At 43.7% G+C, this 27619-nt stretch overlaps 1 protein-coding gene across 1 annotated transcript in view; it reads left to right on the top strand.

The window, feature by feature from the left end:
• Nucleotides 1-12497: 12497 nt before the first annotated feature.
• The window catches only part of ptprua (protein tyrosine phosphatase receptor type Ua), a gene marked incomplete at its 5' end in the record, with an annotated part of 157091 nt that continues 141969 nt past the window's right edge, over nt 12498-27619 (top strand). Inside the window, one exon of the mRNA XM_079176640.1 lies at nt 12498-12567. Within this exon, the coding sequence (XP_079032766.1) occupies nt 12498-12567 (70 nt within the window). The remainder of the gene's footprint in view (nt 12568-27619) is intronic.

Below are 27619 nucleotides of genomic sequence, written 5' to 3'. Positions count from 1 at the left end.
GTGAACATCTGACATTTGAAGCCTTTGTATGTTAAAGTTTCCAAAGCTTACAGCTGTGTGTGTGTGTGTGTGTGTGTGTGTGTGTATGGCAGTGTAGCTTTGTCGAGACAACAAAGACGGTAAACTCAGAGCAAATTCCTGTGTTTTGTGTGTGTGAGTTATACACGCAAAAGGGGAAATGTGAGCGGCGCTCTCGCCCAGACTTTGACAGCTCGCCGCTCCTCGGCTTATGAAAATAAATGCTGACGAGTGTTGAACTGGCTGGGGAAGCTCGGGGAAGAGAGGCGGCTCTCTGGGCTGACAGGCCGACGCGCCTGGTTTGCACATTGAGATGCATGACGGGGCCCTTCGCCTCGACCCCCCCCTACCCAGTCTCCGTGGCCCCCCGGTTGCTGCTTGGGGGAAGGCTGGTGGCGGGTGGCGGTTTAGAGCGGAGCTGAGGCCGGGGCAGCCGAGCCTCAAAGCCAAAGCGACATGTCCCCTATCAGTATTCCACTGTGACGAGTGCTGATGGTGCCCTGATGCTGCAAAACTTCAGTCTGTCTTTGTTTCTGTCATTGCACTTTACTTCTGACATCCATAACTTTTGCTTTGTGTTTGTGAATGCTTTTTTTCCTTCTTCTCTGTGACTCTCAGCACCTGAATGCTGCTGAATATGAATGAAGTGGCCCACTGCCAGCTGCCTTTGTCCACGCGCCTTTCAAATTGAATAACTTGACCTGTGCTTGTATTAATAGATTTCATGCAAACAATACCTATTACACAACCAAGTCATAAGCCTCCAACACCAATTCTGCTTCATACTGCCTGTATCTTTACAGGTTTCAGCACAACACAAATGTCTGTATTAAAGGTGCAGGATCAGAGATTGGGAGCATTCTGATTGCCTCTCAACGGCTAGAAACATGTCGACTACGAGCCGGCGGCTCATATCTAACAGTGCTAACAGAGCAAACAGTGCAAACTACAGCAAGGGTGTTGACAAAAGCTAACAGTGTTTACCTGAGGGTGGGTGCTATACTCTTTCACGACGACACTGTCAGTTTGGACGGTGTTATCAGCTGTAACCGTCATATAAGAGCAGTGTAGAGCGGCTAGTGCACTAAAAGCACGCGGTAAAAGCATGCATAGCCGGCCGGCTATATATATATAACAAAGCAAGAAGAAGTTGAATGGAGCAAACAAATTGACAACAAGATAACACTGTCACTAGAAAGGATACGTGACACTAATTCTATTAAATACCAGTCAAGCCTGTACACAACTGTTTGCTACCAGCTGCACAAAAACAGCTTCCAGCATGAATATTTTTGTCACACATTTTTGGCAATGGCACTTCATATTTCTACATAACAGCAGGTACAGTGAGGGAGCTCCACTCTGCCTCACTGACAAGTTTACTCAGTCTGCATTATGTAAGTTTCATGTGACCTTTCTCAGAAGTGACAGGGATCGTTATTTAGAGGCAGGAGCGGAGAACCACTGTCAGCGGATAAAGTTAAAAAACTTAGAATAGGTGCCGGGTGATTTATATTGTGCAGTGTTGCTGGAGAAGCAGTACATGTTTGTTGGCCTGTCTGCTGCTTGAAACTCACTTGGTTTTGCTCATTGGTGGAGGAAGTAATCAGATCTTCTATTCAAAGCAACGAGGAACTTTCATTTTGTGCTGAATTGGCATCGGCCCTGTGGAAAATAGTTGCACTGTTTTCTCGTCATGAAAACTGCATTTCCCATGAGCCCATGTCTCACCTTGTGTCGCAAAGATCTTTCTATGTGATCACCAGTTGTTTCCATTTGTCTTTGTTTTGACTGTTTCGTTTTAGTCAGGTACTTACTGCTGAAATTACAGCAACCTCATCATCATCGCAGTGCGCAGGTTTTGGTTGCTTAGTAAAAGCAGATGCAACAGGAGCGCAAACTCCTACGCAACTAAAAGGATGAAAGTGGCACAGTTGTGGGTTTCGAGGGATGTGAACGACTTCTTATTCTATGAACAAAAGACAAACAAAAAAAATGCAATAAATAAAAAAAACAATACCACGGTGCAGAATAATGTATAGCCAGCTTAAAAGCATGTATTCAGGCGATTTAAACCATTTTAAGATTTGGGTATTGGTATTCATCTTGTAATAAAGAATTAGTTTCCCATCCTAAATTAAATCTCCACTGAATTTATTCCTTAATTATAAATCTGTTTGCTTTTGCCCAGCTGGAACTTCCATTTCATATTTCTATAATTTCTCTCATATCATTTATTTGCTTTTAAATCATGTTTTCAATCAGAGACAAGTCAGCGTGCCATGTCCCAAGTGTGAACTTCCCTTTAATTCTAATCTCATGGCAATATGGTGGATTTTTTGCTTACTTGCTCTACCGCCATTAGAAATGGTCATGGCTCAAGATAGTCATGTCTATGTCGCATTTTAAAGCTTTCCTCAGTATCAAAGTACTTGTACTTTGTATACATCCATGGGTACTTTGCAAACAGGAACCGCTAATAGCTAATTCTGCGTACATTTATTGGTATTAATTTGCCAAAAAGTAAACAAATACAGTCTCAATTATAAGGGTTACAAGGGTGTCGAGGGTTGTAGTCGGACTGAGGTAAATTGCAACAACTGACATTGTTCTGACTTAACTAATGATATCAATTTCAAATACCATGTGTAGACCTATATCTTGTTTTACTGCTATAACTGCACAGGTCTGTTTAAACTAAATGTTTTCACCCTGTAGAGAAATTACTGGATGCCACCAGAAGAGTGTACTCTGCTAAGTAGGCCTAATGTCATTAAACTCCATTAAAAGTGATGAGTAGCTGTGTAATGCCGCTGTGTGAGGACAAACTGTAATTCACACGCTGTTCTGTTTGATATATAAGGCGCCATAAGGCGGCAGTAGCTTGTGTCTGTGTATCCATTACACACATCGACTACAAAAGGCCCTCGACTTGGCCAATATTTTCTAGTGAAGTGTTCTTTGGAGGGCATTCTGCGTAGACATTCATCATAAGAGCTGCTGGCTCGTGGGCTACTTGATGTGGTTATGCATGCAGCAGAGAGCGCACAGTCGGAAAGATGCCGCCAAAACAACAGGGTGTTTTTGATTTGTACAGCACTGCTATCAGAACACGACAACAATACTATCATAGAGCTGAAAAGCAAGACAGAGGAGCACAGGTGGTGCTTCCGGACTAGAGTTAAGGACTGGCTGTGCAGAGAGGACCCAGGACCACTGACTGATTCATGACTCTATTTGTGGTAAACAAGTTCCTTTTTTAAAATGTGTGTGCCGTCATCAATTGTGTTTACATGCATGCTATTCTCTCTGTTATGGTTCGGTCTTTAAGTGTTTGGTCATGTAAACATTATCCTGGATAAATTCTAATCCTGAGAAACCAGGATATGCCATCTGCAGTCCAGGGTATAGTGTGGAATGTCCCTGCTCACTGTCTGCCATACATAGATACTATTCAGTAAACAAAACACGCAGTCAATTAGATTATGAGATTACATTGGATAACTTCACCTTTGCAAAGTGACAAACAACAAAAGATACACAAGTCAAAGCAGACAACATGAAATACTGCCACAACAACAGAAGTAACGCCAACACACAGGCTAATAAATATTCTGAGAGGACATCAATGTACCTCTAGAGCCTGCTAAAAATGATGTACTAATAATAAAACCTTAAACCTGCCATAATTCTGTATTCTTTTTTGGCAGCAGCAGAAGCAAGTTGTAAACAACACATTGACATATCATCAGCTTTTAAAGGGGATTTTACACGTCATAGTCTGTTGGAAAAAAGCCTTTTGTAGCTCCAGAGACAGCTGATAATGTACCTCAATTGTGAGTCAGCTGGGTCTTTAAAAAACGAAAACAATCTGGGGTTCTGTGTTTCATCACTTCACTCTGCTGCCTCGGAGGCGATTGGTTGCCCCGTCGCTCAGAGGTCCCTGCGGCCGATCGACCCGGTCTCAGCTTTTCTCTGTCCTGGCCCCACAGTGGTGGAATGAACTCCCCACTGACGTCAGGACAGCAGAGCGGAAAACTCACCTCTTCAAGAAGTACTACCCCGAGCCTTCCACTTAGCACTTACTGTATTCGTATTAGTTTGTTGCACTTATTGTATTCGTATTAGTTTGTTTCTGCACAGTACGTTTGCTCTGGTTTATGCTCTTAGATGCTTGTTTAAAAAAGGAGATGCACTTATGACTTCTGGTGACGAGTAGTTCTCTTGAATACCTATGTTGAATACACTTATTGTAAGTCGCTTTGGATAAAAAGCGTCTGCTAAATGATTGTAATGTAATGTAATGTAATCTCTGATTGAGGCTCGCGGCTAATGTAGCCGCTACAAGCTTGACCCGAATGTCCACCCCGTTCTCACCAAGTGGCGTGTAAAGGACATGACAATTTGTTAGTTATTTTGCGTGCCATAACGACGCCTTTCATGCTATTTGTACGCCATGTAGTCTGTATTGACTGCAACGTAAACACATTCACCTAACTATGATACGTTTCTGACAAGTAAAATGTGACAGAGACTGTTAATGATGGGCGGGAGGCGAGGAGGATTGGTCATACAAACACAGGACTTGTCCCAAAGTGTTGTGTGACGTTTTTAATACGTATTTGACTTAGTTACTTCAACGTTAACCTCGTGGCGTATGAATGACACGTGTCACTCTCATTTTTTTCTAAAAAGCCACGCTGTATGTTTCCATGTTGCCTCCTCACCTCAGCGCCTATAAGAATTGGTACACTTATTGTCTAACACTTGATTACCACCCTCATGTTTGCTTCCCTAACACACCACTTTTATTTTTTGTTTTGACACTGATTAAATCCCCCAGCAAATCTAACTTGGCTTTATTGGAAAATGAATGTGTGGGGATGAAAACATTGTTCACAAAATGCTCCATAATTACAGCGTTGGTTCAATACAGCAGGCTACTGAGTGGGCTTTTTGCCACACTAGCTGAGCCACAGATATGCCTCTAAGCTTTGTGTCAAGCTCTGGATACTCCCTCTGGAAATTTCCAACAATTATTTTTGTCATTTACATTTTACTTCCATCTAAACACGAGACCGTGTGTGAAAGGTCGGCTCAGAGATGTCAGTTGTGTTGGAGCTTTTTTGTGCTTTGCTTGAGAAAACATTAATGCATTGAATAAAGTGTGTAGATGCCGTGATTTTGTCTACTGTCAGGGGAAATGTTCAACATCTTTCATTCAGTTTGACTGCTGAACCAGATTGTGAGGAAAAGTATATATTGTACCACTCTGCACTTAAGTCAAAGCGTTCAGCAAAACCATTAAAAGAAAAAAGTTAAATCAATGCATTTCACTTACTTCTACTGGATATGGTTTTTATATTATCTGTTGAAAACACCAAGTGCAATGCACTTATGAAAATTTCCTCACATGCTCTTTATTTCCGGGAGAAACTAGGACAAAAGCTAACCATTGCAATCACAGCTCATCAACCATAAAAGCTAGCTTGATTCCTATTTAGATGGAAAATTGCTGGACATGTAGAATTGGCTTATATAACACATTTGCTATCTCCTCCACATTGACTCTTGACTTGCCTCCTATTGGTTGTAAGCCCACTCAACTGGACATTTGGACACAAGTGGCCATATGGATATGTATTGCAAGCTGCATTATGGAACTTTGATGCACAAATTATAATATACAGCAATTTATTCATCAGTCTGTTTGTCCATCTGACCCTGTGTTTCAGTGATATTTAAACATTCTGGGTCATGCTGTGTGGGCAGTTGTGAACCGGCTATAGCCTGCTGGGAAGGTGGACGGGTCAAACAAACACACTACTTTCAACCAAGAGGCTGGTGTTTGTATCCCAAAGGGAAATTGAGATGTGGATATACGTTAGCGATGTTTCTGACGGGTTTTCTGTACTTTTTCTGTACATTTTCCAAGTTTCTCTTCACACATATAGTAATTTTAAGCCCCTAAACCTAACTAAGTGGTTTTATTGCCTAGAACTAAGCAAGTGTTTTTGTTTGAATTCGCAACGTTAACCACATGTTTACTGCGACCATGCTCTGGATTACCCAGTGCGTTAGAATGGGACGAGTTGGGATGAGTACGTGTTGGTTGGCCTTTAGCTAATACTGTTATCACCATTGTGGATTTTACTCAGTCTAAGCAGAATATCTTCTGTATATCTATGACTGCAAACGTCAGCAAACCAGCCTGTTGACTGTTGTTAGCTGGCCTGAGCAGGCCGGAAACATTGTTACAGAGGACATTTCCCTTTTCATAGCAGGAAGAGCACAGGTCTGACTGATCAGGGCCCTGAAACTGGAACCCCTAATTGGAATGGAATTAGTCCTTGTGATTTTCTAAATTATATCTTGAGTTAATTAACACTGCCTCCTTTGTCTTGTGGTTAATTGTGTAGTGCAGTCTCAGGTGTCTCCAACCTTGAATTATGAAACACTTTAACTCTGCCTCGTCTATTTTCTTTCATGACACAATCTTATTATAGCCTCTATAACAAGCACATTGTCTTTGTGTTAACGATGTTTACTGTAAACTTCAGGCAGACTGTAAATGAGCAGAGGTACAAAGCAAGTCAGTCACAACAAAAAGGCAGTGTCAGACTGAATAATGGCGTGATAGCAAAAATGGAAATTCACAACAATATTAGATGCTGCTTACCTCCTTCTCAGACTGCATGATGTTTCAAGCACAACTCCAGGTGAGTGACTGAGGCTAATTGGAAATGAGACATTCTGAAACACTATAAGAGATTTTATGATTTGAAATGATGGGATAACCAACACAGTTTTTTAATCCAACTCGCCTCTTTCACACATCGAAGGCCGATCCTCGCTCCAGTTGATGGTCTAGCTACACAGTATGACAAAGAATCAACTCCTGACCAACCCCGGAGCTGTGTTTTTGACCAGCGACTTGTTTTGTGTGCCGACTGAGAAAAAAAAAGAAGTGTGAAATAAAGATGTGGGTGAAGCTGTGGCCGTGAAAACCTGAGAGCAATTTATTCCTTTTCAAGAGCAAACTTGAATTGAGCAACACTGTAGTTTTGACAGTTTTCTTTCCCCAAGACTTCTACTGTATTTTGTGTTTGTGATTGGTAAGCACTGCACAACAAATGATGCTCACTGTTTGTACGGATCAATCTAACCACTATGTAAGTCTCAGCTCTCATTGGCTATTGATGGTGTCCATCTGAAATTTACTTGATGACTGGTTTGCATTGGCAGGTAACTTTGAAGCTGCTCGGATCAATATCTATGTATTAACAATGAGTCAGTTGACTTTGTGTAATCTTAGCGAGGATCCTCGCCGTGATGAAGCTATAGAGGACTATCATCCGACTGTTAGTTCCCCTCAGGTGCATGGAGCATTTTAGCTATTGTCACAAAGCACTAATCAAGGTTTTATATTCTTATTGTTACCAATACACTTTTTTTTTAAATCACGCACATCCCCCCATTTTTAAGAAAGTCTAATAACAAAGTGCTTGAGCACCCCTTTAATGCCAACCTGGCCCAGCTTTGCATTATATCTGGATTTACCTCAATCGATCAATACATATACTACGTGTTTCACAGCCCTGGCGGTCAGTTGATGTTGCTCACAGCGCTGTAATGTCCCACTGGCAGAACAGTGGGTGGTAAAAGTTCAAAACCTCCATCAGCCTCTGAACCTTTTCATCTTCTCATCATGACCAGGAAAGAGATGTTGTATGTAGCTACAACATAAGAAGTCTGCACAAACACTGCTGGCGTATAGCGACCGCTTTACTTTCCTGCATTCCTACAACCCCAGGCATTTGCGTCGCTTCATCCCACCCACACTACTCCCTGAAAAACAGGTGCACGCACAATTGTGTTAAATGCTCAATGCTTACATAATTGAGGCCGTCCTTTCACACTGTGCATTATAATAGCTGTGAGAAACGAGCGGCCGAAACATTACACTGACACGTTACATTACGTTAAATTCATGCGAAATACAGCATATGTTGAGTTCTCCGCGTCAGTTCAGGTTTGTGGAGAGATAATCTTTGCAGGCTCGTCTAAATGAAAATCCATGGGGTGTAGAGGAAAGCGCAATCCACTGGGATTGTTTTGCCACACGGTTTATTAAAGAGAAGCCACCTTAACATGGAAAAAAACAGACAGTGTTTATGCTAAAATACCAGCCCATCCGCTCTATGCAAAGACAATTCATCCGTAATGAGGGAATACAGAGGCTAGCTGCGCCGCTGCCCCGATGAATTATGAAACAGCCGAGACCTCAGACTGACCTGCGACTTATATCCTCTGAGCTGCTTGTATACAGAACATATTGTGGATAATAAAACCGCTGCAAAAGGCCTGACTTAAGCAGTGCATGACAAAATGTGCCACTGCAGCAGCCAGGCATCCGCTTGCTCAAAAGCTTCCTCTGCAAGCCTTCATTTACCTTTCCGCTCATATTAGATCACTCCAAATGTAACACGGACACCAAAACAACTGCAGCAGTGGACTTCTGTTAGGTTGACCTCAGCTGTGTGCATTCAAGGGAGAAGACACAAAGCACAGTACTCTCTGCAGGGCACCAAATCTGTGACATTGTGCGGGGCATTCTCACTTATCTGCCTTTTTATTAATAGAACAGGCTAATATTCAAGTCAAATATTTTTTTTGAATGTTAGTAAAAATGTATAATTTTGCAAGCCTGTCATTGCGGGCAAACCACAATGCTCTTTTGAATTTGGCTTTATTGAGGACATTTATAGTGTTTCACCCGTTCGTCCACGCAACAAAATGTTTTAAGAATTCTAAAAGAGAATTTAAGACAGAGCATGAATGCGCATGAATGTCACACTGCGATGGCCAATCATGTAACCGGCGATCAGACCTGAAGACGCCCATGGGAAGAAGAGCCCTGTTTACCATGTAGCATTGTAGCATCCCGCTGTCTACCGAGCATCCAAACCTTCTGGATTTGGGGGGGTTTAAAGTTCACAACGTGACGTCAAACAAATGGGCTATTTAAGTGACACTTGCACACCACCGTATAACCCGCATAATTATAATTACTGGGCTAATTGCCGCAACGCCTGATTTGATGTGAATGCAGCCATTGTTAGACCATCCAAGCATACTGATGCTTTAGGGTTATGAAAAACATCATAGTTTGGATTAAGACAAGTACGTAAGTAAAATACGTAAGCACGTCACAAACCACAACATCACACTTACTCAACAACACTTTGGGACACAAACTCTGGTCTCCTGGGTGAAAGTCCTGGGTTTGCTTGCTAGCTCCCACTTTCTGAGTAGAATAGAAACATAAACAACGGGATGGTCCTCCCAAACCTCCTTACAAAAGCTAAGGCAACATGGACTTGTTGAAAAGGGGTAATAAAATGGCTTGTGTGCTGCTAAATATCTGAGGATATAAATGATATGTTTAATTGTCGTAAGCGTAACAGTAGGTTTTACCGTTATGTTATGTTGATCAGGTGAAGGATGCAGTATCGTATCCTACTGCATCTTATTCACAGAAGTTACATCTGGAAACCGTTTCCACAAATGTGTTCAAAAAAAGTTTCATCCTCTTTTATTAGAAAAATGGAAAATGATGCAAAAATAGCTGCAGCATCATAATATTGTACACTTCTTTTCACAGGAGAATTCAAATGCCTGTTCAGCTTATATCTTGAGATGATAACGTTGCAGGCTAGTAAGTACGATCAAATTGATACAAACCTTGAAGCGTGGAAAAGATTAAATTGATCTTTCCCTGCCGGTGTAATTGAGTGTTTGTTGTGATGTGTGTTTGCCTGATGACGATCACCGGCTGGAGCTATGAGCTTTCCACCTTTATAGTTTCCAGCTATATTACTGATGACACAGATGGCATGAAAAACAGCAAAATGAATATGGGCAAATTAACTGGTTATATAACATGTAATATAAGCACTTTATGAGTGAGCCGTTAATGTAAGCACGGAGGAAGTTATTAGATTTGAAGGGCATGTGGACCACTATATCACTGACACCAATATATCAACCTCCTCCAACACTTTAAAAATTCACATTGAAATATTATAGCCTGGCAAATGAAGCAAGCGTACAATATGCCCCACACTAACATCCTCCAAGAAATAAATATCTGCCGGACACAAGTTAAAAGCCCACAGGCTACAAAATCAATATTTCATAGGCAGGAGGTGATAAAGAGTCTTGATCCAGCTCCTCCTGTCTTTGAAGCAGCCAGAAGTCCAGCAGCAGGATGGCTCGATGCCATCTGAAGCTACAGCCAAGTGGATTTGGGCCACTGCACAAATTTAACAGGTATAGGAAGGAGTTGGTTGCGCTTCGCCCTGCAGTGTGTTGATAAGTTTGGAAATAAAAGCCTGGGTGACCATCACAGGGTGTATGTGGAGCTATTTATCCACCGACTACCAGACTGTGGCCCTGTCACTTTGGAATGACCCTGTGGCGAATCGAAGGCCAGAGGAGAAAAGTATCTGCTCAGGCTGGGTCATTGCATTAGCGCTCGGCCATTCTAACTGCCAAGGCTCAGGACTCATTTACTGGAGACCGGATCGATACCAGGACCAGGAGATCGAGCTTCAGATCCAAAGGTGGTTGAGACCAAAAATCAAGTTCTTGTATGTTGTGTATTTAAAAAAAAATGTTTTGGCACAAACTTAATGTAGTAGTCTTAATAGCCTACCTGGTGATTTCCTGTTATATGTAGTTCTAGTCGAGGGTGGTTTTGATTTATGGGATTTCCACCAATTGATAGCACCACTGCAATGCAGCATGCCTTTTGTTCATGATCAGGCTGCATTCATTATATTCCCCGCAGCAGCAGCGTTTACATTCTTCAATTTGTTTTGAGCGACAGTGGGCTGCACACATGCTGATAGAACTGGAGTTACATCCATGTAACTTAACATGTTACGTTATTTCTTTCCCCATGTCTCACTACTGAGTGGGAGACTACCAGATGATCGCTTTGTGTACATTCAATCAGAGCAGAGAACTCAATTCAGAACTGACCTCGACAAAGAGACAATGTCATTTAATTCATTTTTCCCTCTGAGGATCTTATTGTATTTGATTAATATTTCATGAATTGTTTTTAGTGTTTAGTAGATTGTTTTGTATTGCATTTAGATTCATGTGTGTTGGCCTGAGGTTGCACGTGGGGTCAATAGGGGCCCCACAGCACATTGTTGCCCAGGAGTACTTTAAGTGAGACGTGAAAGAAAAGTCACAAAAAAATCAACATCCATTTGTGAAACTGATTTGTTTCCCCCTTTAATCATCTAATGACCCTTTGGAATTTTCTTGGAAACTCCCTGGGGGGGAACGGGTGTCGACCCCTGCAATGGTAACCGCCGGCTTAAACGACGCATATTCCTAAATAAATACGCTTTTAAATAACCACAAGCTAATGGCACAGAAAACCCGAGGCCACGTAATGTTCTTCAATAGGAGCACTGGTCTGTTTCTGGCTCTTGACCAGATGTATATGAAGATATCACATGTCACATGCTGTGTGCTCTGTCCTTGATGGCTGTTGCAGAAATGGGGGGTGGTCATCTTTGTCCCGGCGCCCCCTAGTAGGTTAGTCCGGTCCTGCTGCTGTGATTTTTTTGTGTTTGTGTTCGGACTGTTTGTTTCACTGTTTGTTGCTACTTGTTGTCATGTATTTTTTTGCATATACACATATGAAAAGACAATAAACTTGAACTTAAGACCAAAACAAATCAAATCCCAGCTAAGACAGTAGATCAAAAATAGACAATGAGTAGAAATCAGTGCTTACGAATAAACAAAAACATTTTACTCCTGAAAATACTTTGGACATTAAAACAAGCTACCTGTTAATACCTGATACCTGCTAACTAAACATTCATTTCAGCAGACCCCATGGATGAGGTCAGAGGTCAGCACTGCTGGAACTGGAAAGAGGGATTCAGCAGTGGACTCTGCTAAATGTATGAATGAATGAAAACGTAGAGCAGAACGTTGAGGAAGAGACAGCGTGGCGACCCAACTGTTTGTCTAGTCATTCTCTGATCCATACAAAACCGCAGATATGTGCATAAGGGTTTCTTTTTGTTGAACGCACTGGCGGTGAGATCCACCTCCTCGCCACATGGAGGCGCCGCAATCCCGCATTCCTGCGACCCAAATGCTTGTTTGACAGTAAACCCCCCCCAAAAAAAAAAAGTAGCGGAGCCGTTACAGGAAAAGGGGGGGCTCCTTTTTTTGAACGCTTTTGCTCGAGATCAGATGCTCCCTGTGCGGGCTGAGGAGGGAGCAGGCAGCCTGCGCTTCTGCAAAGAGGGGGGGATTTCTGCGGTGAGCGGAGCCGAGCGCGCAACTTCTCTCCAGTCCCGCTGTCGCTGCTGCAGCTGCCGGAGTTTCCTTTAGGATTTCCTCCTTGTGACCAAAGCGAGCTGGACTTTACTTCATCTGCCAACATGTATTCAGCAGCACTGCTACTGATGCTGGCCGTCAGGATCTACGCAGACAGCATGGAGGGGCCAACAGGTAAAAAAAAAAAAAAAGCAAGGAAAAAACAAACGTTTGGGTTGGATGAGACGCGCAGCGCGCACCTGTAAAACCCCTTTCGCTGTAAAGTTGATCGTCGCAGTTTTAAAGTCGCTCTTTCTCTCACAGTCCGGACATTGTACGCTGAAGTCACTGTTACAATTTTGCTCTGCAACTTCAAAAGTTGTCTCGGACTGTGTGTGTGTGTGTGTGTGTGTGTATGTGTGTATGTGTGTGTGTGTTTGTGTGTTCAGCGGTTAAGAAAATCCAAAGCCTGGCTGCAAATCAGTGGCGTGAACTTTCTCCTTTTTGGTCCATGCAACGTTAATATCCCAGGGGGCATAGAATACGGAATTGCCTGCAACCTTTTAGAGTGAAATCACATCATCTTTTCATTACACGACTCAGTAGTATTTCTGATTACTATAAATTTCTAAGGACATTCCCTCTCGAGATTAAATCTGAGTTCGAAAATATTCTTAGAAATGAAAGTGGGCTCATTATTTGCAACACTCTCTCTCTCTCTCTCTCTCTCTCTCTCTCTCTCTCTCTCTCTCTCTCTCTCTCTCTCTCTCTCTCTCTCTCTCTGTCTCTGTCTCTGTCTCTGTCTCTCTGTCTCTCTCTGTCTCTGTCTCTGTCCGGTGGTGTTCAGCACCATGACATTCACTATTATGTTTGCATTGTGCAGGCTTCAGTAGGTGGCAACACTATTCCCATCCTCGAGTGTGTCATGCCAGGGAATGTAAATCACATCCCAGTGATGAATTCATCCCTCCACTGGTCTTTATTTACCGCTGATGTCTGTGAAATGGGCCGCTAACTTGCCTGCTTGTGAGTGGTATTGATGGAACATGTTGCATAATTATGTTGCTGATGCAGGGGATGATTCGCTCGACTGGTTTCAGTGTGTAGAAAATCAGCCAGCAGAGGCGTTTGGTGGGAACAAATCAGGAGGAGTGTGTGTTTTCTTTGCTGCGGCGAAGCAATACAGTGGAGATGAATTAGTAATGTCAGTGTTGTGCTCCAAATAAAAGCACTCCAAATATTCCCAGGGTGTCAGTCAGACTCTAATTGACAGAAGTAGCAATTCAAATCCTCTTTTAAGTTTTGCTTGTGGAGGTTAACATTTGAATGCTGGAAGATTTTCCGAGGCCTCCGAACCTTGACTTTTGAGGAATGTTGTGGAAGAAAATGCCTCAGGTCAAGTTGTCTCAAGACAGTTGGTTTGTCTCAAGAATGCTTTGCAGCCCGAGTGAATGTTGCAGCCTCGATATAAATACTCTGGTACTTGGGTATCGGTGACACAGCCGCCTAGACCAGATGCCGAAACAGACGAGCACTGAGCCACTCCCTGCTCTCCAGGATCAAGTTGGTTCCGTGGGCAGGATTCAACGTAGCGAGCCAACTGTCTCACGAGTTTACACAGAACGGAGAAGACTGTCTCTTCACCAGCTGGCAATCATTCAGTTTATCTGTTGGCAATTCATTCTGTTGTCATTGCATTTGACAAATGTGGGTCCACATAGGAAGCAATAGGTCAAGACCGAGCTGGTCTCTCTTGGGCTGTGTATCGAACCTCAGTAAATCTTTTGGTACCGACTGAAATGTGTTCACCTTGTATCTTAAAAGTACAGAAAGTTAACATTTAATTAAAGTTCAAAGTTCTTGTATCGCTGCTTTTGTTTTTTGATATTAATTAAAGTAAGGTATCATGTTGGCCCTATAGGGCTGCAACTAATGATTATTTTCATTATCAATTCATCTCTTGATGATTTATTTTCAATGAATCTATAGTCAATTGATCTATAAAAAGGTCAGAAAATTATGAAAAATGCCCATCGCTTTTTCCCAAATTCAAAGATGACTCATTCAAATGTCTTGTTTTGTCTCAACCAGCAGGCAAACACTCAAATATATTGAATTTACTGTCATAGAGGACTGAGGCAACCAGAAAATAATCACCTTTGAGAAGCTGGAACCAGAGACTTTAGATTTGAAAAATGACTCAAAATAGTTGCAGAGTAATTTCCTCTGCGTCGACTACTCTATTGATTAACAAATCATTGTGTGTCTAACTAGTAGTGAAAATGTCAACAACACCCAGGCCTGCCCGTGTCAGATCTGTGGTCTTTGTCATTGCTCTGGTATCCTGAGATACAGCAGAGCTTCGATATCGGTGCCAATATGAAATCTTTGTTTCATGTTCCCCCTTGGTTTGAGGAATCTAAACGTTTTACCTTATTTGTTTAAATTCAAAGAAATATGCAATGCATCAGACATGTGCCTATAATATAGCTGTATGTTAGTAAAGCTTGCTGGATTTTGAGCAGAGAACATCTTTTATAAAAATAAGTTAACAAGCCCAAAGTGCTACATGTGTTGGCTGCGTTGCGGAGGGTTGCATCATTTGATGCATTTAAATTGATTTCAACCCGGTTGGACCAAATGCGATAAAATGCTGATTTTTCTTCTTTTAAGATGAGGCATTAGTTGTGAACTTTCAACACGTGACACTTGTTGCTACTTGATACTCCGGACACATTTTGATTGATACTGTAAAAGCTTGGAGGCTGCGAAACCTTCAGAGACTGAGCCTTGCAGTTTGTGGAGTCATGCGGCAGAACCTATGAAGTTTCAACGTCTCCGTTGTCTTTAGGGATGCCAACAAGTTGTGTCGTGCAGCTTTAATGTTTAAAAAAACCCGTTGCACTTCGGGTTGCATTCAGGCAAACGCTCCAGTATTAGTGGAGGGCCTGCGTGTGGCTGCTCTTGGGAGGTCTTTCACCTCAGCTCCAAAGTTTCACCAACAGAATGTGCAGTGGTTTAGGTTGAAAACTGCCGTGTTGGTTAAGTGCAACCGGCCCCTGTTAGCGGGGGCTATGGGGAGCCAGAGCAAGAAGGTAATTTAATCTTAAACACGAAACCACGTGAGCGAACCCCCAACACTGAGCGGCACTGACACGCAGCTCCAAACACTCCGAGATTTGGAGGTCGGAAGGAGGTTAGCTTGAAAAGACCACACTGGTATGGGCGCTGACACGAGAAGGTGGTCTTTCACGGGCTGCTGGGAGGATGTGGAAAGGGTTCTCGGTGTGTAGCGGCGTGGATCCGGCTCAGTGTTAATCCAACAGAAAATAGCCTGACACACACGGCGCTCTCCTGGGGCAAATGTGGAGGCTGTAAATGGAGAAAATGGAGCGTATGCTCACACACAAAAGCCAATGATGAAATGTGGTTGTTCTGGAGGAAATAACATACGATTCTCTAATGGAACAATGGCATAATGGCTACACGTTGTTCAAGAAAATGAGTACATCCTGTAATTATAGTTCGGGATAATGAGACGGCACAAGGAACAAGGGTTGTTTCATCACCCATTGAGGAAGAGAAATGTCAGGACTCTATCAATTTACTTCCACGTCTTTTTTCCAGACGGTTACAAGTCCTCAGAGCTGTGGGACCACAATCTAGATGTGTCTCTTTGGCTGAATGGATGCAATTAAGCTGGAGATGGATGAACATTTGAAATAATTGACACATTTCACCCTTCCCCTTTCTGATGCAGCATTAGACGGGTTGCATATTGCAAACATGAGCTCGCTTTTCTTCAGTTAAAATGGACGGGTTAAGCAGAACATGTGTGGACATATTAATTCAATCAGCCAGACGCTGGCTGCCAGTGAGAGAAAGCAGCCCGGCTGAGGTGGAAGTCGGTAAGGCCTTTCCTTCCCCACGTTCGACCACTTTGATGGCTTTTGAGAATTTTTTAATTGCCTCTTCTGTTAGTCGCCAGTCGTTCGCCTCCGAGAGTTTTATTGGCAGTGTGGCTAAAGCAAACTTGTGGAGATGTTCGACAGAATTAACATTTTACTTTTAATCATCACAAGAGAAGACTCCATGGGAGTTCTGAGGCCTGTGAATAGCTGGACGACTTGGCAAACTTCCATGACTTTTTATATAAACCTGCAGCGTGATTACTTCTATTTATCTAAAAATGATTTCCTCTTATCATCGAGGGAGGAGTTAGGGCTGCTGTTGTGCAACTGAAGTCAATTTCCTCCAAGGGAGTTAAGTTGGTGAAATGCAATGTCGCCTCCAACAGACCTTATTGTACCCGTCTAAGCCGAATTCCAGCTCTGTCTGCTACATCTTTCTTTCACCGTGGTGTATCTTCAGCGGTCAACAGTATTGAGCAATAACACATTATCTGTTACAGTGGTGTGATTAGTTTTTTTCCCCCCCAAGGATTACGATTTGAGATTTACTGTCACTGTGCCAAAAGTGGACAAATTGTTCGGGGACTCGCTAGTTTGATGCAGGAAGGCGGTTACGCCGCGTTTTCTTCATGAAGTTAAAACTGTAATTAGGATCAACCAGTTTGTAAAAGCTGTCCACGTTGTAGATAATTCCAAGGCGGGAATTTGTATGACAGCATCACTATAATAAGTGTCAACAGGCTGTCGGCAAAATGGCTGCAAAGCCACTATCGCTGGTAGTTACTTATAATTAAAATGCGATACAAACACTCAGCTATTATAGTCTATTTAAATGATGTGACAAGGCTAGCAGTGACGTAACTACGCGTGAGCACATGTCTCAATAACTGGATGTTTTTTCTTCCAACTCCACTAAAATAGTTTGAATGCAGCATTTGCCTCCAAAAGAAGAGCAATACGGCTAATTTACATGTGGTCTTTTCTTGACTGTCGCGCTAACGTTAGCCGTTGGTTAACCCACATTCAGAATCACGCCTCCATGGAGAATGGAGAATCACAAAACAGAGAAAAGTGTTGATGAACCAACCCGACATGGGGGCAAAATATCCGTTCACAAACTCTCACACAACTCGTGCAGTATCCCCCAAATCTAATTTGCTCAGCACTTCCCAAACACGCTCATCTTCGTTAAAACCTCCATAATTCAAACACGTCAGACTCGTCCGGATGAGTAGTAGTGCGCCTTCACGAGGGTGAGACTCATTATGGAAGGAAGTGTTTTGAATAGTAAGGTGTGATAAAGGAGAGTTGGATGATTCTCCGTTCACCTCGGAGGAGCGCGAGAAAAACAAAGTTTGATGCGGGATGAGCAATTAATATACAAATGGTAATTTTGAGCGGCGAGTATTCCTTTAAGCTACCAGCCAAGCGAGCTGTATTATGTTTCAGTAAATATCCAAACTCTAGGCTGGCTGCTTGTTAAACCACAACGTCTTCTTTACAATGTCTATTGGTTTCTATTCCTACACTTCCTATAACACAGAAGATGGGACGTGAAATGGTTTGAAGGCGACCGAACGCCATGTCGGTCGGTCACGGTGGTAGCGATGACACCGTCGCTGACCCATTATCGCCTTGTGCAATATGTTTTTATGACATTAATCTACCAGCGCTGCTGCTGCTGCTGGCGTGTGCCCGTCACCGCCGCGTGCCGTTAATGGAGCTGACAGAGCTGCCAGACTGGCTTGGCCTGGATCCACGAGGCGTCTTTGTGGGGACAACCAGAACTGGCTTCGCCTCTCCAGGTGTTAGAACTGTGTTGTTTTCCCACCCATCAGCAACAAATTATTATTGAGCAGATGGAGGAGTGTCAGTCGGCGCCACGCTTTCCTGTCGAGCCGAGTGCTAAACATGCTTTAATGTTTTTGCTCCTTTTGTTTTTAGACATCCTCTTGTTGGCGAACACCAACGTCGGTATTCAATTTAGATTAACTTTAAATAAAGCTGCTGGGTTTGCAATTGCCGTCGCTCGCTCTTCCCTCAGTTACTCATTTCATTGCTTTTACAGCTCTGCTTTATTCCAACAAGCTATATGTAATGATCTGCTGGATGAAGCGCTTCATGAAATCAGGGAAAACAGCTGATAGGAACAAATTCCCATGAAGGCATCAGCTGCACGAGAATCAGCTGCTGGTGGAATTTGGATCGTGGAATTTGCTGTCCGTCCGTTGAAGGTATGCAGCGAGCTGCTAATTCTTTATTATAGAGTCCCAGAGGAAGGATCTCAACAAAAGCCAGTGATTTTAAAGCTCCAGATGATACTAATGATGATAACACATTTATAGAAAAGCTCCAAGTGCCTGAGATGCCTCTCTGCACGCCTCCCACCCCTCTGTCCTTCGATCTAAGAGCTCACCGTCTGCCACGGATCATGTCTCAAATTGTCAACAGAGCATTGCGAGTGTGAGGATGATACTTTGAAAGCGGCGGCATAGGCAGCTCCCCCAATTGCGCTGAAGTAATTGCACTGACAACAATGTCCGTCCCTGAAAACTGGACTACATTTCATGTCAGCAGAGCATCTCTTAATAATTCCTCAACCGTCTTCTAGAAAGGAAATATCATCGAGCCAGGCAGTAACACTTATCTCTTCAAATGTGAGGGAATGCACTGCGAACAAATGCACCTTTTAAACACTTTAAACACCGTTGGGTACCAGCTGGTGGGAGATGTGTCTTTTCTGTTAGTGTGGTGGTGTGTATTGATTTTCTTTAAGTGAGAACGTTGAAGCTGTCTCTGTTACAAGAACAAAGTGTTTCTCAGCGGGTTTTTGGTGTAGAGCATTTATACTAGAAAAGTGACAATATTAAGTGTACTCAAAAAAGTCCGTATGCGTACTGAATGTGCTCCACTTTTCTGTGCTTTTGACGGACGCTATTGTCCCACGATGGACTGCATTTAAAACACGGATGTGCAGCTCAGAGCTGCAGAACATTAACAAGTTAATTCATTAAACATCATCATAATTAATTGTAAAGAACAAAACTAAATGACTTACATAATAATGAGAGTTCCAATGATATGCCTTGTCATAAGATAACTTCTTGTTTTGTTCTTTCTTGTTCAAGTTTCAGGGATTTCAATTATAAATGCTTCAGATCTAGGGGATGAGTGCAGAAATTCAAGCTTCACATAGATATTTTGTTTAACATACAACCATTCGATTCCTCTCTTTTATTCTTAAGAATAACGCCAAAGGAGAAATATCAAAAAGGAATGGGAAAAGATGGAGCTGTAGGTGCCACCCACTTGCAAAGAACCCCAAATCACTTTGGGTTCTGTACTTTTGAGTACATTTAGTACTAACTGCAAAAACGTCATCCCGTGGAAAATGTATGTTTCGTACACATTTTGCACTATTTGCATGTATTATGGATGTCAGTCTGAAACGTGACAGCAGCACAGAGTGCTGAATATCCTTTTAGGTCTTGAATGGCTGTTGTCAAAACATGTTTATTTTTCTCAATTCGAGGTATCCGAAGGTAAGAAAATTGAAAGTCGGGTATTTTATCAGCACTATTATCAAAACATTTTCAAAATGAAACCAGACCTACTTACAGGAAGCAGACAAAGCAAGTGCGAAGTGGGTAGAGCAGGAAAAGCAAATTTAGAGCTCTTCATCAGAATTTAAGAAAGGAGAACGCACTCAGCGTCACATATTGATGATGTGTGGACTGTTTGAGGGAGGATTTTTTCTTTTCAAGGATAATTTACCCTGTGGTATCGAAATCATTGCTCTTAGCACACGGACGTGGCCAACTCGTTTGGAATTGGCAGGTGAGATTGATGGTGTAGACCTTGTTGGTTTGAGCTGCCACTCTGTGCTCGTATGAAGGGGGATTTGGACCCGGAGATGAGATATGCAGGTGCATGACTGTTCTGCAGCGATGGTCGCCTGTCCATTAAGTCCAGCCCTGCTCTCCGTCCGATTCGGTTGCCATTACCTCGCCAGATTTGTCACCGCCGCTGACAGCCAACCGTGAATAATCTTTATGAATATTCCTCTATCGCTCTTGCCGCCTAAGCGACTGTGTGTTTACACTCTGAGGCTGAGCCAATTGTCCAAGCCTTTTTTTTTTTCTTCTTTTTTTTTTTCGGCCCTGAAACCTTTAGTCGGACCTGTCACGACCGCTGACAGGTTGATGTGAGTCGTGACGCTGGAAGCAGAGAGGAAACTGTCGCTCGGTTATCGCTGCGGCGCGAGATGACCGAGCATCGGATTCAGCAGACGGGGGTCAGAGTTCAGCCACAGGATGATTTTGCGGCGGCGCTGTCAGCAAGTGTCCCTTTGGATTGAGATGACATCTCGGGCCAAACTGCGTGCAATGGCATTGCTCTCGCTTGCTTTCCTCTCTGCTGCTTCTGGGGGGAAAAATAACTGCATGACGCCAAAAGCTATTTCTTTTTCAGCTCTGCTTCCTCCTCCACGCTTTATCTTCCAGAGTTCCCCCCCCCTCGGGCTCACGTGTTTAGTCCCCCGTATCATTAATGTAGAGACTACGGTGCTGATAAACTCGAGTGAGATTAACTGCCAAACTACAAACTCACCCTTCATTTTCGATAGAAAAAAAAAGAGAAAATCAGTGATATGGAGCAAGACCCGGGGTGTGCGGGTCCCAGGGTGGCTGTAGATATTACACTTTTAAAAAGTAGGCGTTTAAAGTTATCAAACCTGTGGGCCTCCGAGTGTCCCTGTGGCGCACAAGAGATATTAAAAGTTGAAGAGAAAACTTGCGAGAGGGAGAGAAAAAAAAAAAAAAAGTCTAATTATTAAATAAATAAAATGACATGTCCCTCAGCGGAGAGGGAACAAGGGCACTGCGGCATCGCCTGCTCACCCCTGTCAAGGTTAGCAGTGACCCTCCTGTGCACAGCAGGGGAGGTTATGCAGCATGAGCAGCAACACCTGTGTGTCTGCTGGCACTGCGGGACGTCTTCATCAGCCGCCTCTTCACTTCCTCCTCCTGTAAGTAAATTTGGATTAATGCCAGTTTTGTGGCTCTATTTTGCCCTTTTTTTCAGAGTGTCTTACTTTGTAATAATGATATACATGAAGTGTCAGAGCTCCAGAGCGCAAGCTGAGGGGGTGATGAGCAATACTCTCCCCTCCACCTGCAGCTACTCCAGAGGTGCTTCTGAGCTCCTAACCCCCTCCCAACCTTTCCTGTGCAGCTGCAGATCGTGTGACAAAAACCATCATGAGCCCCTTTTTCGAACCGCAGGAGGAACTCTTGGGTTTGAGCCGCAGGGATCAGTGTGTACATAAGGTTCCTGGAAAAAAATTTTTAGGAACATTTTAACCCTCAAAAAGGCCCTGGTCTGGGCCTTTCTCTTCATTTGATAACATTCAAAGTAAAGTTGTCTTCCTGACTTATTTTAAGGAAAGACCGATGGAAAAAGAGAGAGAGAGATCATGTGAGCGAGCTAAGAGGGCGAGCGGTAAACGAGAGACAGCTCGGCGGTGTTGTGAATGCGAGAAAAGAAAAGTCATTTTCAGATTTTTTTCACGCCGGTTTCGTTCCAAAGCACAAATAAATAACCTTCGAGAACTCAGATGATTTGCTGTGAAGAGAGACGGTCTAAGTTTCATAGTCCTCCTCTGCGTTTCATTCAATGCATCCAACGTGCATCAGTAAATACTATGCAGCAGTATATGCCGTTGCAGGGGAACAAAAACTTTTGTCTTTTTTAGATGAAACGGGCCGGCACTCTGAACTGCAGGCTGCTGAGTGTACCTCTGCGACCACCAGCAGCCCTCGTCGGTCTCCAGGCCTTCAGAGCGCTAATGGAAACGTAGACAACAGTGGAGTGAAGGAACCTTTCTAGTTCCAGCAAAAGTAGTGCCGGGACTAAAATCACCAGAAACTCTGGAAACGCATGCCATAGAGAGGGACGACAGGGGCAAGGGCACAATGATTTAAGAGATCCGTTGGGAGTGAAAAGAACTGTGTGAATTTGCAGGATTTGCAGGACGTGTAAGAAAAGCTGCTAGGTAAATAGGTGTGAAAGTGAAATTAATAAACACCTCCCATCATACGGCGTTCACGCTGAGAATCACACCTTTAACCCTGGCAGTGTTAATGCCTCGCATCCCCATCTGGGCCCTTTTGCTCCTCAACCTCTCGTCTGTCCTTCCTCTGCTTCATTTACTTGACGAGCACATTTGGATCGTTAGTTCCGTCTCTTTCTTTTTCCTACCTGCCCCCTTGACTCCCATGCGGAGGGGTTACCATGGCCGGGATTCAGACGATGGTGGTATTTTGGCACTTCTAAGGCGCAACGCAGCACCTGGGCCAGCATCTGCTGCATTTCCCTTCCAAAAGGCAAATGCATTAGCAGCAAGTACCCCCCCCCCCCCAACCCCGCGGCCTTTGAACTGGGACAGATAAACGCAAAGGATAACATTCATGAGCACGGAGCTGACGGATCATGCCCCGCATGGGAATGAGCGAGCTGTCTTTGCATTCACAGAGGAAGTGCTTCAGCCAAGCCAAGGATGATTGGAGGCATATACCTCTAAAATCCTCATTCTGTTTTATGCGATGTTCCGCCGCCGGTGCCCGAAGCGTGATGTTGTGGTTTTTTTTTTATGAGCTCGCTGTTAGAAGAGGCCTTGAATCATTGATTCAATAAGCAAAATCCCAGAGTGTAGGCGCAGCGTCTTAGGTGGAGGTGGAGAAAGAGAGGCAGAGAGTGAAGTGTGTGGAGTATTATTGATTTCATCTGTTGGGAAACGGCGGGTAAATCAGCTGGCGGTTGGCTTTCTGGCCCGTGCCGCGGCGGACAGTATCCCCTTTCATCTTCCCTCCGCCGCCTGATATAGCAGGCCGACCCGAGGTGGAAGCGACCCGGGGGGGGGGGGGGGGGGGGGTGCGCGTCTCCAGATCGGCCACCAGACATGTGTGTCCCTGTGCCCTCCTGGCCCTACCCCTATAATCTCAGCATCAATAGAGTGTGGGCAGATGGCTCTGTGGCCGGGGTCAGCGAGCCCATACATAATAATAACAGGGCATGAGGGGATGATGAGGCTGGCTCAGACACTGGAGGGATGACCTGAGTAGACATTAAAAACAGATCTACTTTGTTTGCCCTTGCATGAGGCAGCTGTTGACATATGTTGTTTGTTAGTTGGTTTAAACACAGCCTCCTGTATATTGACCTAGAAAAGTGATGAGGGCAGTAGAAAGCTGGCTATCAAAAGGCTGCGCTGGTGGATATTTTTCTTCATTATTCTGTGTGTCATGTAGACGCTCTTTGCCGGCGTTTAAGGTCTTATGATATTAAAGAAAATGCTCTTCCTCAAGACAGTCCGTTCATTCGGGTTTTGCTCAGCATTCAGGCCAAATTCACGGCAAAATAGTTCCCTAAAGGTGATTATACTTCATTTCTAAGTTTGCTTATTCACTAAAACAACTTGGGGTTGGCAAGTCTGCCATCAACTCTGTGCACAAACAGCGGCCGGAACAAAACTCCTCGCAATCAACCCTCAATCATCGGGGCTTCTGCAAAGGCAACCAAATATAAACGTGACAGTCAGCGGTGTCGAGACTGCACAGGGACAATTACTACCAGTTGATTGATCCGATTTATTGATCTCAGCGTGCCCTTGTGTAAAATGACTCTTACTGCCTATACAATGGTATTGCAACATGTGTGTCTCCAGTCCACAGATATTTATATCTATGTGTGTCTCTCTTTATCTTTTTTTCTCCCCGTCAATAATCTCGTATATCGTCCGGAGGTGGAAGAGCAGCTCTCAACAGAGCTTTATATGCTGCACAGTTAATCAGAAGTGCTTTACGGAGCAGAGAAAAGATACCAAAAGGAAGACGGATAGATGAACGTCACAATGTCAAGAGATGGAAACAGGCGACGTCTGTAGAAAAAGACTAGAAATAGAGAAGAAATAGAAATAAACGTGATTAAAGCCAGTTGCTGTCCCTTCGCTATTTCCTCTGTTTGTAAGGAAATATTCAGTTTGCTACAATCGTCAGGTGATGCAACTTGCCACTTTGTGTTGCACTTGAAAGAATGCTCCGCTGATTTATCATATCACTGTGAAACTTTGTAGGACTCTAGATAGACAGTAAAAAAAAAAAAAAAGAATCAAAATGATTGCAGCTCTTTATTATTCCACACATTCATCATCGTTGAGCAACTTGAGTCGACCTGTAGTACAGCGACGGGTGTGTTGTAGCGCGCTAACGTAGCCTCGCTTTAGAGTTATTCTCATTCAGTTGGAAAAAGTTCAGGGCCGTCCAGGAATTCATGCCCTGGAGGCAGTCATCCAGGTCTGTTAATTTATTGTGGTTACGGGGCTATAAGGGTAGGTAAAGCTCGGTGTCGTCAGCATAACTGTAGAAGAAATATTGTACTTATGGATAATGTGGCCTAAAGGGAACATTTAAATGTAAAGAGACTGGGACCATGAATCAAACCGTGGGGAGGTGGCAGGAAAGGGCCGAGCTTCAGCCTATAAGAAAGAGGTTGGTGCAAATTGCTGACTCAGCTGCCAGAGGAAGGTCATTTTTTACTTTCTTACGATATCCCGATTCTTCCCCTTTCGCATTCATATCTTATGTCATGCGCTGAACAACTGGGTGCATTTTCTTTAAGTTCTCCGTAGCCTGCGAAGTGCACGGAGGTGGTTACAGGAGGAGAGGGCTGCATTATGTAGAACAGTGTGTGACATGTTTGTCATTGTCACTCCTGAGGGACGGCTTGCACATAAATTGCTTCTGCCTGAATCTGTGCAGCCACGCCCCCCCCCCCCCCCCCCCCCCGTGCTTCTGTAGTCCCAGACATCTCTAATTATATGCACACAAAAGTAGGCTATGTATTGTTTTCATATCTCCCCCCCCCCCTCTACTCTTATCCCCCCTAACACTCGCCCAACTCCGTCACCCACTTTCAGCCAGGCCGGAAGACCTGTTGTGAAATAGACCTGCCAATCATAGAGAGAGAATGTAGGAGGAGGAGGAGGAGAGCGAGTTCCTCACTTTCCAGAAAGTGTTTTACTGCAGTGCTTACTTTATTAGAGTCAGTCACATCTTCATTTTAAAGGCTGCAGCCAAGGGCAGTAACAGTTGACTTAAACCTTGTTTGTGTGTGTGTGTGTGTGTGCCTCGTCCACACTCTGTATACGCATGAATGCATTCAGGGAAGGTGGAGCAATTAATTTTGGGTACAGATTAGGAGCCCTGTCAAAAGAGACGGCTCTTTTTTTTTTTTCTTTTTTTCTTATCAAATGTTGTCTTGTGTGAAAGGAAAGAGAGGTTGAGTAACGAGCTCCGTAGCACAATCCCAACACGAGTATACAGGCGTCCTTTTGTTGCCGACGCGTCCTTGCCGTGTGGGCGACGTCTTTGACCCCATGCGTTGTCCATGTTTAATTAAGAATCCGCAGGAGAGGGATTACAGTACAAGGCGGGGTGAATCTGCAGAAGTGAGAGCATAAGTCGAATCACTAATGGAAGGTTTATTGTGGCCGGTTGACTTGGGAACAGGATGGGTTAGGGGCTGAGTTCGGATGTATTGAAAAGCAGCCACCATGTGAGTGGAGCCTAACAAGTTTGTTGTATCCAGGGATGGTCAGCCTGGTTTTTTTTCGGGGCGGTTTACAGTAAATCCTTAGCTAAGCGGCCTCCTGCCTGATTGAGTTGATTTGTTTGTGCTTAATTGGGCTGGAGGCGTGCTTAAATTGGTACTGGACTTGCTTACTGCAGCACAGATGAGAGAATGTTCCGCGGCAAAACTTACCTTGCAGCCATGTGAGGAGCTGCACACTGACACACAGTCACAGACATGCATGCTTTGAGCTTCTAAGTGTCTTCTTGTGGAACACAATGCTACGAATATTACTATTGTTGCACAAATGCTGTAAGTGCAAACACTACAAATGCTCCTGCTACAGCTAATTCTTTGGTTAGTTCTACTGCTACTATTACTACCAGTGCTCCAAATACCAATGCTGCTCCTGCTGTTGTGCTCGTAATAATACTAAAGCTTATGCTGTTACTAATATCTCTGCTAATGCGTCAAACACCTGCTGCTATGTGTCATTTGACGCCAGTTGCACAAACTTACAAAAACAAAACAACTTGGAGATGACACTTTGGACGGTGGGGACATTTTATAATATTTTCTGGCGAGATGAATGGATTAATTGAAAAAAAAAAAAAAACATGATTTAAAATCGTTAGTTGGACCCCTAATGCAGAGACAGGAGACGTTGTCAAGGTACCCAGAAAATAAAGTAAACGTGATAAATTGCTGTCTGAAGACAATTAAACGAATGCATTGACAGTATGTGCTGCTTAGAGTTGTTCCGATACCGATAGTACCAATAGTATTGGTAATGCAGCAAATTTATGCTACACAGGAACAACAACAACCAAGTTACTCTATATCCGAAACATACATCCTGCCCGATCGGTACCGCACATGTGCAACTAAGTACTACACACCTGTGGTTAAGCACTCTCTTGGCTAAATGACAGAGCTAACAGCTAACGTTGACAGAGGTTGTAATGACTAACATTACAACGCGTATACGTCTGTTGCTTGCCCAGCTCTATGAACCTTTGATCAGCCCTGGCTCTGCGGAGCTGACGAGACGACTGGGCACCTGACTCAGGACTGACCTCTAACGTTTGCTGGTGCAAGGCAAGACCGGGAGTCTTGTGGGGATTTTGGCGGCAGGTTTCGCCAGAGGGCATCTGGGCTGTTTTTCACTCGGTGTCTGTTGGGGGGGAGACTCAGTGGGTGTATGTGAGTTTTAACCTAGCCGGGGGCATGAATAGAAATGTCCAGTAATTGCCTGATTCTCTCACTGAGATCATTACGACAGGTATTCCAGCAGCTGCAAGCAGGGATGTAAGCCTGCTTTGACAGAAAAACAACCTTTTTTTTTTTCCTCAGATTCTTTAAAGACTCGGTGTGAGGTTATAATGATTAGGTAAGCACGGGCTCTTTTCAATGCCACTAAATATGACAGTTGGTCTTAATGATGTTGACATTTCAAATATGCTTTGGAGAAAATGTTGTTTCGAGCAATCGCCCTCTCCATTCACGTTATGAAAAACAAAGTCAGTGGCATGTGAAATGTTTGGAGGGGAGAGGCTGTAGCAGGAACTGGGAGGAGGGTACAAGTTCTTTTTTTCTAGTTGATTAGGCAGCTGAAATCATCCTTTGTGAAGGCAGTGCAGGCGAGGGAGGGAGGGAGGGAAGCTAAACCTCCCAGAGGAAGGCCTTTCGGGTTCATTGCTGCTGGATTG

This window comes from Pholis gunnellus (assembly GCF_910591455.1).
Source record: "Pholis gunnellus genome assembly, chromosome: 16".
Classification (NCBI taxonomy): Eukaryota; Metazoa; Chordata; class Actinopteri; order Perciformes; family Pholidae; genus Pholis; species Pholis gunnellus.
Note: the sequence above shows the minus strand (reverse complement) of the source record. Positions and strands in the feature narration are given on the sequence as shown.